The 13,741-nt window shown below is 43.5% G+C and overlaps 1 protein-coding gene across 1 annotated transcript; it reads right to left on the bottom strand.

Annotated features, from left to right (window-relative positions):
* Positions 1-1,272: 1,272 nt before the first annotated feature.
* Positions 1,273-9,619, bottom strand: LOC144133917 (uncharacterized). Its single transcript, XM_077666971.1, has 5 exons — positions 9,557-9,619; positions 8,420-8,508; positions 3,617-3,814; positions 2,681-2,851; positions 1,273-1,558 (listed from the first exon to the last, which is right to left on the bottom strand). The coding sequence occupies exons 1-5, from the start codon at positions 9,617-9,619 to the stop codon at positions 1,273-1,275; spliced, it is 807 nt and encodes a 268-aa protein (XP_077523097.1).
* Positions 9,620-13,741: the final 4,122 nt, after the last annotated feature.

Raw genomic sequence — 13,741 nt, 5'->3', positions numbered from 1 at the left:
TCAGAACAATGTATCATTTTTTATTGTGAAGAAGATAGAGTCTAGCAAACATACTGTTCAGAGAACATAATTTCGACTACACGAGTTGTGTGCATAAAAAAGAAAGCAAACAACGCGGCCAACAAAGCCGACAGCTCACTCGTTCAGGCGACGACTAAGCCTGCTTTATGTCTTCAGTGTAAGAAGGTTGTTTCGAGGAAATATCAGGGAGTCATACATCGCTTCTATTAGTGAGGATACATGGGCTATTGGAATAAACGATGCTTTCAGCGGTTTTTCTTAAAGGTCTTTCAAAGCCCTCAATCTTAAAACCTGCCGAAAATAAAAAAAACGTAGTATGAAACAGTCCGTTTTAAATCCGAGTACCTTCACGAAAGCAAACACAACTCTCAATATACATGATAAAATATCTGCATCTTGCAGAGAATAACCTTTGACACATTTAAGAGCAAACCTTCCACAATGCTAGCACACCGCAAAAAAAAAACTCACTGTTTTGATTTCACATCCTAATAAGTTTGACCTTCAATATTAGTTTTTTGATGTTCAAAGCTCACCTTCGGCGTTCCATGTCGCGAGGAACGTTTGAAAACCGTTCAAACTCAAACATTAAGAAAATACAGAAATGGTATGATAAACTTTTTAAAATGCAGTCTTACTATGAAAACGAACACAACTGGCAATACACATGCTAAAATATCTCATGCATCTTACATAGAATAGCCTTAGTCAGATATAAGGGGAAAACGTTCCATTATGCTAGCACACAGCACAAAAACTCACTACGTTTTGATTTCGCATCTTGTGAGTTTTACTTTATTTTTACATTTTTGTTGATTTTTCTAAAAACTATTCCTAGATCCTTCAGGAAAGGAAATTTTGAAAACAGTTTAAACTGAAACTTACTGAAAATATAAATCCTAGTATCAAGCAATCTTTTACAAACTCGTGTATTTTTACGAAAATGAAAACTACCGACAATACGCGTGGTAAGATATCTCTTGTGTCTTGCATGGAGTAATAATGAACACACAGGAGGGGAAAGCCTTCCACGATGATCACTGCATACAAAGACTCACTGCGTTTTGACTTGAAACTCTTGTAAGTTTACCATTGTTTTTAATTTTTACTGATTTACCAAATTCTTCTGTTTCGTTCCGTGTGGCGACAAAGCATTGAAATCACTCAGACGCTGGGCGGAAGGCTACAACGTGCAACCCCACACGTTACGCGTGCCTTCTCTGGAAACCGCAGACATGCGTTCTCGGAACACTAAAAACGGCTCCGGGTAGAGGTGCAGAATCCCGTAGGAAGCGGCAGCTCCCCTTTGCAAACGATGTTGCGCAGCACGCACATGGCCTCGTCGTTGTCCACGATGCCCCAGGTGACCGGCCTTGTGAGGAACTCCTCGGCGGTCATGCTCAGGAAGCGCAGCTTTGAAAACAAAGAACGCATCACAGCTTCCAGCGGGAGCGGGGAATTCGAGTCGAGAGTTTTGGCGCACTGCTCCTGAGACCAACGCATGACGGCTGCGGCGACCTCGTTCTCCCGGACGTGCCTAAAGGCAACAAGAGCAGTGAAGAAAGTCTGTTAAAGAGCAGTGTGCAGACAAGGACACTGTGGGACGATAAGCTGTACGGGTAAACATGTGAACAGCTTATGCACCTGCGCCGCATAGACTTAACAAATTATTAGTGCTTGCATTGACCCAGAAGGCCAGATTCCTCGAAGAATTTGAAAAGTAGGCTTGTTGACATGTGCTCTAGATTCGTACCGCTCTGAGCTGTCTGCGCAACAGACGATATGGAAGCGCTATATGGGCAACTGGAATGAGAAATAGTTAACGGAATTTTTCGTATATTCTGCGAAGCAGCTTACTCAAGAAACAGTGTTTTCAGTATGACAAGGTTACCATGCGTTATTAAAACCTCTGGAGAGCCATCGGAATCTTCGGCAGGTTTATCAACACTTCCGGCAGAGGTAAAATTTACTTATTTAAAGAAAGAGGCGTGTCTTATTGCGGGACAGTGGGTAAAAGATACTAATAACAATATTATAAGAAAAAGAACGCATATAGCCGCAAAAACGAAAAAAAAGGAGGGAGGGACAATGGCAGCATTTCTACAAGAACGATAACCCAATAAGTAAACAAAATGTGAATAGCAGTATTTTCTCATTTCATGATTATTATGAAAGAACAACACTTGAAATTTCCTGATTAGTGTAATAAAAGAGTGTTGATCTACAGGCACCCGATCAGCAGGCAACTCACTCCGCTCATAAACTGTAGGTGCAATAAATGGAGTACTTCATTAATTTAGTCCGGAATTCATTTCAGGTGGTTGGAAACTGTGCCCTCTTCTATTGAAGACAAAGCGTATGCTTTGAAGTAATTTTCTTTATTCAATGCCTTTCGAATAATTTCACTCATTTCGAGTCGTTCCTTCTGACGCCTTCCATGCAATGGTCCCATTCTAATGTGTTTTCTTATTTCACTTATCATTATATATCTAGAGTACAGCCTTCATATAAATCTGACTGGGTTGTTCTCGATTCCCTTCTATCCTATCATTGAGATACTGCTAGTGATGATGCCACTTTGAGGTCGCCCATTTCCAGTGGGGCCTTACTAGGGATCTGTATGCTGCATCTTTATTAATCTTCACGGTGCAGCACATACTTAATGTTATCGAGTACGAAGTGGAAGATGTGCTCTTCTGCTTGGGCGAGGTTCTTGAGAGACAATGTCTGAAGTGCCAGTGAGTGCGCCCACGACTGCAGTACCACTGGGACGTGGGCGTCCCTGTCCTGTTTCCCGGCCAGGGTGTTATAGTCTAGGTACGAGGAGTGGCTTGAAGGAACCAGGTTTATGCATATTCATTTAGTGCATCCGTTTCTTAGCGACGCTACGAGGTACTTCCTGGCCGCTGCTCGAGCATTCCGTGCGTCCAGTACATTGCTGATGCGGGCAGAGCCAGAGTAGAGGTACCTGCATTATATTCATGGATAGATGAAAAGATGATAAGAGCGTTGCCTTTGAAACAGAGCGGTGACAGGCGCCAACAGTCTTAGGTATTTGTAGGCATATTTTTGTTTCAACCATTAATATACTGCCTGGAACAGTCACATATACAAGGCCCCCCTTTCTCCCAAACCCCACTACCCTAAAAAAAATTATGCTCAATCTGTCCCTGAATTTTCTTGACTGCTCTTGTTGGCTGGACACTGGAGGAAAACAGACCCTTGATAGGAAATAGCCCGTGAGAAACACAGACATTTCGCCATTTGTAGACCTACAATGGCCAGAGAATCACTTGTAGACGACCAGAGGCACGAATATAAATATACAGCAACTATCCTACTTTATTTTATACGACAGTCGACTACTCAAAACATTGAAAAGCAAAACCGACACACGCTATACTCTTGTGAAAGGAACAGCGCAGGACGAGACAAAGAAGGGACCGGCGGGACACGGCGCTAAAGTACACGTTATGCAGCTGCTTATGAGCGAATGACGGACGCCACAATGGAACATAATGCGTCTCGATCGCACGTTCGCTACAGATGATAGCGGCTCCCTGGACAAAGAGCGTTATGCTTGAGTGCTGTTCACCTGAGCATGATCTCGAAGCCCTTTGGGTGGACATACGTTATGTTGACGACGTCCCTTTCGATAAGGTCGCCGAAAAACATCGCCTCGCGAATTTCGCTCCTCAAGGCGAGGAGCCGCTTGTCGGCACGAAATTTGCATTCGGGAACGTCCGGGAACACAACCGAGTGAACCTTGAACTTGACATCGGTCAGGCGACCACTGTCGAGAGAGGCCTCAAGATAGATCTAGAGCCAGGCGGCTGAAGATATGGAAAGGGGGGGGGGGTTGCAATGGTAGAGCATGAAAAATAATTCAGATTCTGATAAAGCTGCTGCTCTGAGTCACAGTGCGCATAGTTCGAGGTTTCAGGACCTAATACGTGGGAGTTCTCTGTCGGGCGACAGTGTGCGCACCACGTATTAGGTCCTGAAACCTCGAACTATGCGCACTGTGACTCAGAGCAGCAGCTTTATCAGAATCTGAATTATTTTTCATGCTGTCCCATTGCAACCCCCCCCCCCCCCGCCTCCATATCTTCTGCCGCCTGGCTCTAGATCCATCTTGAGGCCTCTCTCGACAGTTTTTCGCTCCTACCTTCATCCCTTTCATCACGGCGCGGTTCGGATGTCTGTCAAGACGTTAGAGAAATACTGTGGTGGTCCAATTTTGATGGAGGCCTTTTGCCTTCATAAACACGCAGCCGCCGCGGTCCGGTTCAAAGCCGGCTACTGATCCGGTGTACCCGGGTTCGAACCCGACCGCGGCGGCTGCGTTTTTATGGAGGAAAAACGTTAAGGTGCCCGTGTCCTGTGCGATGTCAGTGCACGTTTAAGATCCCCAGGTGGTCGAAATTATTCCGGAGCCCTCCACTACGGTACCTCTTTCTTCCTTTCTTCTTTCACTCCCTCCCTTATCCCTTCCCATACGGCGCGGTTCAGGTGTCCAACGATATATGTGAGACAGATACTGTGCCATTTCCTTCCCCAAAAACCAATTATTATTATTATTAAAAACTACCATCTTTGAGCGCACTGAGCTGTTTCCATTTTTTATTGCTGGCTCCTTAAAATTATATGTAGCTTTTCCGGAAAACTCTTTGCAGGAACTAAAACAGGCAATTTTCACACACAAAGCAGATTAAATTACCAGCTGAGAGCATTTATTTTAACATTTATTTTCAGATACTCGCAAAGGTCATAACAAGATGAAAAAATTCTAAGGGTGATTACGATACTCCCTAATGCGAAATCTGAGCGCAGCTTTGTCGGCTTCGGTAGCGCGAACAGCAGATTCCTCTCGGTGGCCGTAATTAGCTTGTGCTTCGGCGGCGGGAACGACAGGCTTCATTCGAAGGCGGCGCCCAGCACCTAATTTTCTGCCACACCCTGCTACTCTTGCTTTTTCTTACAACTGGGCCCATTATCCTTAATGGCCATCCTTTTTCTCACCTTCGCATCAAATGCCGCAATCCCATTTCATCTTTAATTCAGATAGGGTGTTAATTATATGCGTTTGTTCTCGGACGCACTCTGCCCTTCTCTTGTCTCTTATCGTTACTATTATATTTTCCTTTCCATGTAGCTCGCTGTACTGTCCTCAACTTAAGCTTGACCCATTTCGTTAGCCTCCATGTTTCTGCTCCACAGGTGAGAACCGGTCATAAGCCGCTATCTATATTTTTCTCTTGAGGGACATTGGTAAAATATCATTGATTACCTGACAGTACCTGTCAACTATGCCCCAATCTTAAATTGTTTATCTCTCATATCGTTCAGATCTGCAGCCATTACCTCCCCTAAGTAGACGTGTTTCCTTACCACTTCCAGTGTCTCGCTATCAATTGTAAACTGCTGTTCCATTCCAAGACTATACAGTATATTTAAGTTGTCTCCATGTTAATTTTTAGACCCATTTATGCATATCATTTTTAATACAAGAACGTAATACTATAGCACGAAACGTTTTTTGAAAGATGTCATTAATGAATTTGAGCTGTAACGCTGGAGCGAGAGCGTTGTGACAATGAACTCTGCAGCAAAAAATTATCCTCGACAGGAATCTGTCACGCGGCGACAGAACCAACAGCGGGAATCAGTCGCTTGACAGACGCGACTGAACCCGCGACAGGCTGCTCTTTAGCGCGGCACGACTCTGTCGTACGGCAGCATCTTTTCTGTTGCGCGACAGAAGGCATGACAGGCACTTCTGTCGCAAGGTTGTACGCACGACAGATAGCTCTGTCGAGGCGCGCCACGACTCCCTCTGTCTCGAGACAGTACCTTCATCAGATGTCTGTCGCACCAGAAATACTGCAACAGGAACTTTGTCGCACAACAAAAGATAGCTGAAATATCTGTCGTGCGACACAGCCCTCTACGGTCATACTAGTAGCGCGACCGAGCTCTCGACACGAGGCTCTGTCGCACGACAAGAACAAGGCACAAGGATGGATATCTACAAGGCACAAGATTGGACGCTGTTTATATCACAACTGGAGTGTCATTAAAGAAAAAATATGAACTATAAATTATGAAGGATTCGCTAGACATTTTACATTACACCAGCATTTGGTTTCATAAAACGGGAACTGGACCACGTAAGATAACTTCATGCTTGCTTTATGGTGGAAACCTGGCGCAGCCATATCTTCGGGACCATGAAAAAAATAGAAATGCTGATATATAAAAACCAAGGTAATGCTATTGGTAACATCTGCTAATCATCAAAATTACCACATATTAATCGTCCCCAGGCACGAACTGATGACATAGCCCGGATGTAAGCATGGATAGAAGATAACTGCGGGCAGTTGCAAATCAGATGGTGGTGGAAAGTATTGGAATGAATAACGTTTTTCCAACTCTTTCTATTTAGCTGCAAAATAGGCTATTGAATCCGTCATGCCTTTAACGTTTAGGCTACAGGCCATTTGACTCAGGTAATGCTCTCTCAACTTCACGTCCCTGTTTATAATAAATCAACAGCCATCTTTATTTCCACCTCAAAAATTTGGACACCAGGAGAAAAACCACCACCAAGCTTGGCAGGCTTCTCGGCACAAAAAAACGCGCAATACTAGCGGCGATAAAAATGCAAAAATAAAGCAAGACAAAAAACTGGAGGCAGAGATAGAGGGAGCTAAAAAAGGTGCAAATAACAGAAAAATGTTGACTAGAATAAAGCTTCAGACCATCGTAATAAAGTATCTCAAAATATTCACTAGAACTAGAAGAAGAGAGGGGGAGACTAGAAAGCTAACAAAAATGTGTGACACAGGCGTGACAATAACATTCCAAAATTATGTTACAGAAAGTATTACGACGGCTTCCACTGAGCACAAATGAACCTAGAGCGTTGGTGCCTTGAGATGAGGCGACTTTTCCGGAGAAATTTAATATCAGATAAAAAGAGGAAATAATAGACTGTCCTAAGAAGGGCGTAATTATTCTATTTGAATCAAAACCTCAAAACAAATTGAATTTATTTTAGTCTTATTTTTTAATTTTTAAAAACCTGCTATATATATCTGACGTCAGCAGCCATAACGTTAATTTAGTTTATCGCAAGTCAAATTGCTTTATACATACTCATTAGGACAGGAGCTCTGCAATGAACAAAATTAATTGTCATACTATGAATTATCATTGCGTAATAGGGGAATGACCAAAAACGATCGTTTTCACATAGGCATCTTTCGAGAAAAAACGTAGGTGAAGAAAGCAGGTTCCACGACTTTATTTTTGTGTGGCTGATTACACAGCTAGACTTATATTAAATAAATGCGCACAGTTTCAGTGAAAAACTTCGCAGAGGGACAAATCAAGGATTTCTCACGAAAGGAGGAATGGTAAAAAAAGTGAGTTTCGACAAAAATAAGAAAGAAGCTTCTGAGTAGCTACAAATGCCATAGCCCAAAGTTCAAGTGTCTTAAAATCCACCATTTTTGTTGCTAAACTCCGCATTAGTCTCGCTTTTTCTTGATTTTACTCGTGTGGCAGATTAATTTTTTTTATGTGTGGATTTTTCTGCGGCATCAGCACACCGAGAGAGATTTCCAGATACGCTAGTGGTGACCTGTCAGACAAGCTTTCATTGTTAGCAGACCAGGTTTGACCCGAATACACTTCAGATCATCTAGCTTACCTCTGTTACCATTTTTGAAATGACTCATGCCACCATACAAACCGACCTTCAGTGTTGGTACCCTGATATAGCTAGTCAATGTGTTCCCATCGTCCTGCATTGCTTTTGTGAGCGCTTTAGTTATAAATACAAATGAAAATAGGCACAGATGGTAACAAACAGTTATTATAAATCTAAACTTAAAAGTGAACAAGAAATATTAACGATGTAAACATTGGCTTGTTTTCTGGCAGGAAATATTTTGTTTCTGTTTCGGAAAACGTGCAGGTGATTACAAGTTTGGCAGTATCTTTTTAACGGTGTTAATTAGAAGCACTGTTTCTGCTACAGCTCATTGAGGAAGGGATCGGGATTTTTATAAAAGAAAATGTTAATATTGAATTTTTATTGAAAATATTGCTTTTTAATAGTGGCCTCATAACTTTAGGGTATGACACCACAGCGTTAATGGGTTAATGCCCGTATATGCGAATTTGCTAATTTATTTCTTGACATTCATAGATCGGAAAAAAAAGTTTCTTTTATTCGAGTATAGGCCGCACATAAAAAATTCACTGCCATATTTAAAATAAAAAGTGCAGCCCTTACACGAATGTACACGTATGCATATTACTTCCATAGTGGTGCGAATGGATGAAGACGACGATGTGCAATAATTTTCAGCTGCATATAGCTGCTTGCCAGTGTTCTGAACGGTTCTGAATGGCTGTTTCCTGTGGTGCCTGTGGTTTTCTGGTGGTGTCTGCGTGCTCATCTCTGGTGAGGCCGTTCTGCGTGGGGGATTTGGCCAGGTTTAAAGTTAAGTCTGTAGGCGCGGTTAATGTGGACTTGAGGGAGCGTTTGGCTCAGGTATGTCGCTGACCTCCTCGGGCGGAGGGTCGGCAGCCTGGTTTGCCAGCTTGCCCACCCAAAGCTTGCCGCTGGACCTTTTTAGCAAAAATGAAATTCACGTCATCCCTGTGGCGCTCGTGCCGATCGGTGAAGGAAGGATCAAGATGAAAACCTCTAAGGTTCTTCAGCAGGAGCGAAGGTCTTTCTCTACCCACTACCTCCAGATCTCTGAGGTGCAACTATTCGGCCGTAGAGGCATTGTTTGCAAGTCCTCTGACATTGCTTGCGTCACAGACCTGCTCCAGTGCAAAATGTTTCACTCATTAGCGGTGAAAGCATTCATTCCTGAACAGCTCGCATGCTCCAAAGGTATTTTTCGTGGAGTGGACCCAGTATCTTCCCCACAGGAAATTCTAAAGGTGTTTCAGGATGCGGGCGTGGGGGTTCTTCTGTCTACCGGTGTAGTAGAGAATTAAATGGTGTGCGTGTAGCGACAGAATCAGTTATAACTACTTTTTATGGCTCCTGCTGTCCTCCTGAGCTCAAGGTCTGACCAATAGTGTATTGTGTGTATCCTCTGCAACCTCGTTCACTTCAATGCATCAGCTGTTGGCGGTTCGGTCACAGTGACAAAGCATGTAAATCGGCGACCCGCTGCCGTGTTTGTGGAGAAGGGCATTCAGATGACAGCTGCCCCTCTGACCAGCCCCAGTGTTGCCTCTGCAAGTGTAACCACTCAGCTGATGATGCCAACTGCTCGAAGCGAGCTGACGAACAAAGTCTGCTTAGTATAATTCAAGCGAAGCGATGCTCGAGAGCAGATGCGTATGCACTTCTGGATCGGAAGAATAATACATGTGCTAGCCGTGCGCGAAGTACTGTTGCAGATATAGATGTCAAGTTTGACTACATCGATAGTTTCTTCAGTAGAACAGGCTCTTTCTGTGGTGGTCGAGCAAATGCTGTGCAACTTCACCGAGGCTTTACCTCAACTTGTTGCAGGCCTGTCTTTGCCTTCTCAATAATCTGTTTCGGCGGCGACGCCTGCATCGCTCCTAAATTGTGCTGCCACTAAGAGTGACTCCATGTCGCCTCCTGACACATCCCAAGTCCCGCCTGCCAACAGCGCTCCTGGCAGTGTCTCTCGGGTAGACATCTGTAACACGGATGTTGAAATGCTTCCCGGAAGCCTCGAGCTTCGTCGTTACCCTCGAAGTCAGCGGTTCCGCAGATCAAAGCAAATAAAAGACCTCCCAAATTAATCCCCCAGACAGTTGTGCTGAAGGAGGCTGTTGCTTCCTCTTTCATTAGTCAATAATCATGGCGGGTCTAAAAGTTCTGCAATGGAATTGTCGTTCTGTACTTTCTTCTCTCACGGATCTTGAAATACTTCTTCATAAACATAATGCAGATATTGTGGTTTTGCAAGAAACGTGGTTCTCTCGACTTAAATCATTTTCAATGAAAAAGTTCCGTGTTTTCAGGGTAGACCGCAATAATAACAGGGGTGTTGGGTTAATAACTATGATATCTACAAAAATATGTCACCGGGCATCAATCTCGCAGAAAGCTATGCTCCCTGACTGAGTTGTTGGCGGTTGGAATCTCCCTGCCACAGTGCGCCACAGTTATTATTGCTAACGTCTACTTTCCTGTAGGTGTTCACAGGACAGACTGTTTGGATACCTTACTGAGCGGAGCAAACAACACAGTCATCGCAGAAGATTTTAATTCGCACCACAGTGTCTGGGGTAGTCGCTCTGGCTCCTGCGGCCAGCTTCTCTGGTCATGGATGTCTATGAATGCAGTGCGCTGCTGCAATTCCGGAGCAGTAACCTTTATGCGTGGAGTTGCTTGTTCAGTCATAGATTTAACATTAGCATCTCGTGGGGTTGGAGTATCTGCATGGTCAACAGTAGGCTCAGCTACATCTAGTGACCACTTTCCAATAACCTTTACTATTATGTCCTCGCCTATCAGAAAAGGTGGTGCAACCATGAAATTTGTTAATCACAATGCGTGCAAAAAATTGATATCTGCCTCGCTTCCCTCCATAGTTAGCTCAGGTCGAGCAGAAAGAGCCCAGCGGGCAATTTTCTTTCTCCAAGATGCTGCTGAGAGCTCTGTATTCTTTGTGTGCGCTACTGTCCCTGACAGACAGCCGTCTCCTTGGTGGACGGAGGAGTGTGAGAAAGCTTATCGCCTTAGAAATGAGCATGCAAAAGCATTTCCTGTAATCAGAGCCCAGCTAATTCAGTTCAGTTCAGTTCAGTTTATTTACCCTAAAGGCCCCCTTGTATCGGGGGGTATTACATAAGGGGTGGGATTTTAATGAAATGAGCAAACAAAACAGCGAACATTATTTAGCACTGAAGGTGATCGGTTACATGTTCTTGAAAAGTAGAGGATACAGCGATGTTGACGATGTCACGGGGTAGGCCGTTCCAGTCCGTTGCTGCTCGAAAGAAAAATGAAGCAGAAAAGGTAGCAGTATGCGATGGCGGCCGGGCAACTTGTAGGGGATGACTGGTGCGGTGAGATATGCGTGCGGCAGTTGTGATATACGGTGACCGATTGAGGGAAGAATGAAATAATTTGTGATAAAGGGTGAGACTTGAAATGCGGCGACGGAACGAAAGGGGCGGTAGTCCTGATAATGCTTTCAATGAAGAAATGCTGACGTCATATGAGTATGAAGAGTGGATGAATCGAGTGGCACGGTTTTGGACAGCTTCTAATGCATTAATTAAATAAGTTTGGTGCGGGCTCCATATGGCGGAGGCATATTCTAATTTTGGTCTGATGAGCGATTTATATGCGAGTAATTTTACGTGTTGAGGGGCAAGGCGGAGATGGCGCTTGAGAAAACCAAGTGTTTTATTCGATGCTGAAATGATGTTGCCGATATGGGCGCGCCAAGATAAATCATAAGACAAGGTGACTCCTGGTTATACTGAATCAATCGAGGTGTTAGAAATAGAATATTGGAAGCGATGCGGGCTATGGCGACGAGAAAAGGATAAGAGTTTGCATTTATTAGGATTTAGGGACATGAGCCAGTTGTTACACTAATTAAGTACGCTGCTAAGATCGGTTTGAAGACTAAGTTGATCACGAGAGTTATTAATAGTGCGGTAAATAACACAGTCGTCAGCAAACATTCGAGTACTACAGGAAATGTGGTCAGGTAAATCATTATTATGTATTAAAAAGAGTAATGGACCGAGTACAGATCCTTGCGGAACGCCCGAAGTAACCGGGAGGCTGTTAGACAGGTGGCCGTTAGCAAACACTGATTGAGAACGATTAGTGAGAAACTGCTCAATCCACTGTAGTATGTTAGGATGTAAGTTCAGCTGTGCAAGTTTTACTAGTAAACGACGGTGGGGAATTTTATCAAAAGCTTTCGCAAAATCTAGAAATATGGCATCAGTCTGTTACGGTCAGGATTAGTGTGCAAGTCGTGAAGGAACAACGCTAATTGGGTTTCACAAGAGAGGCCCTTACGAAACCCATGTTGTGAAGAATGGAAGAAATCATTTGAGTCTAAGAAATTTATAATTTGAGAGTAGATGACATGTTGCATGATTTTGCAGGGTACGCTAGTTAGTGAAATGGGGCGATAATTCATGGGGGAGTCTCTGTTACCTAATTTGTGGACTGGAACGACCTTCCACGTTTTCCAGTCATCTGGAATGATCCCTGAAGAGAGCGATTGCGTAAAGATCAAATATAAGTAGGCTGCACATGTTGATTTCACATTTTTAAGCAGTTTTGTATTAATCATGTCCATACCAGCTGATGATGAGAGTTTCATGTTATCAATTATGGAAGCGATACCATCTGTGAAGAATGTGATAGCTGGCATGATGGCTTCTGTGTTGAGCGATGGTAACTGTGAAGGCATGTCAAATTCACTCGTGAAAACAGATACAAAGGCGTTATTAAATATTTCTGCGCATTCATGGTCAGTAACCGCTTCGTGCAAGTCGTTAGTCAGTGTAATATGAGTGTGCTTAGGATTTAAAACCTGCCTGAATTGTCTAGGATTGCTGATTAGTAGCTTCGGTAAGTCAGTGTGATAAAATGAGCGCCTGGCGCTACGAACTGCAAGTAAGTATGATTTCTCAGATGCAAGGTATTTTTCCCAAGTGGCTTGATTATTGGTGTGTTTGGCTGTACGAAACAGGCGTTTCTTCTTGTTTTCATGACGTCTTAGATGCTTAGTAAACCATGGTTTATTGCGGTTATTTTGGAAAGATACCCTGGGGATAAACATATTAGAGAGCATATTTAACTTATTTTTGGATATCAACCAGTTTTCGTGAACAGAGTGAGTGTCGAATGTGGATTGGTACTCTGAAAAAAACATGTTAAGGTCTTCAGTTATTGCATCGTAATTCCCTTTATCGTAAAGATTTATTGTTTTTCTGGATGTGTGCTTCTGAGCTGGGGTAAATGAAAATAGAGCATGTACGATTTTATGGTCGCTGATTTCTGGAAGATAACTAATGGATGATAGGTACTCAGGGCTATTAGTATTGGGTCAAGGGTGTTTGCGGTTGCATGCGTGATGCGAGTAGGTTCCGAGACTAACTCTGCGAGGTTCAAATTTAAACAGACATCAATGAAGTTCTTGGCCTCTGTATTGCATGTTAATGAGGAAGCGCCTAAACTCTGCCAATCAATGTCCGGATAATTGAAGTCCCCGAAAAGGAGAATGCGCGCATTTGGGTATTTAACAACAAGATGATTTATAGTATCATTCAGATGTCGACAGAAGTTTGGATTTGACTGCGGGGGCCTATAACAAACGCCGAGAAGTACTGTTACAGGGGGAGTGCGAATAATTAGCCATAATGATTCCATATCAGATGTGACGTGTGCAATAGAGCATGATATACCTCGGTGAATTGCAACAAGAACACCCCCCCCCCCCCCTTGTGAGTTTTTTCGATCGTTTCGGTAGATGTTGAATTCGGGTAAGTCAGTTAAAACTTCAGCGTCGGACACGTTACTGTTTAACCAAGTTTCAGTTAGTATAAGTATATTGCTCATGGATGACGAAATTACATTGGATATGAGTTCACGCTTTGGGAGGAAGCTGCGGATGTTAGTGAATATCACGGAAAACGAGAGAACGTTTCAGGGAACATTTGAGGGCGTCGCACG

The sequence above is a fragment of the Amblyomma americanum genome, chromosome 5, assembly GCF_052857255.1.
Source record: "Amblyomma americanum isolate KBUSLIRL-KWMA chromosome 5, ASM5285725v1, whole genome shotgun sequence".
NCBI classification, from domain to species: Eukaryota; Metazoa; Arthropoda; class Arachnida; order Ixodida; family Ixodidae; genus Amblyomma; species Amblyomma americanum.
The sequence above is the reverse complement of the archived record's forward strand: the minus strand, read 5'-3'. Positions and strand labels throughout refer to the sequence as shown.

What these genes read in the sequence shown, in the direction of transcription:
- LOC144133917 (XM_077666971.1), bottom strand. Translation starts at nt 9,619, where the DNA reads ATGCAGGCGTCGCCGCCGAAACAGATTATTGAGAAGGCAAAGACAGGC. An exon ending in CAGGCCTGCAACAAGTTGAG is followed by an intron (nt 8,509 to 9,556) that starts GTAAAGCCTCGG and finishes TCCCCCACGCAG; the next exon opens with AACGGCCTCACCAGAGATGA. An exon ending in GGCTTCGAGATCATGCTCAG is followed by an intron (nt 2,852 to 3,616) that starts GTGAACAGCACT and finishes GGTTCCTTCAAG; the next exon opens with CCACTCCTCGTACCTAGACT.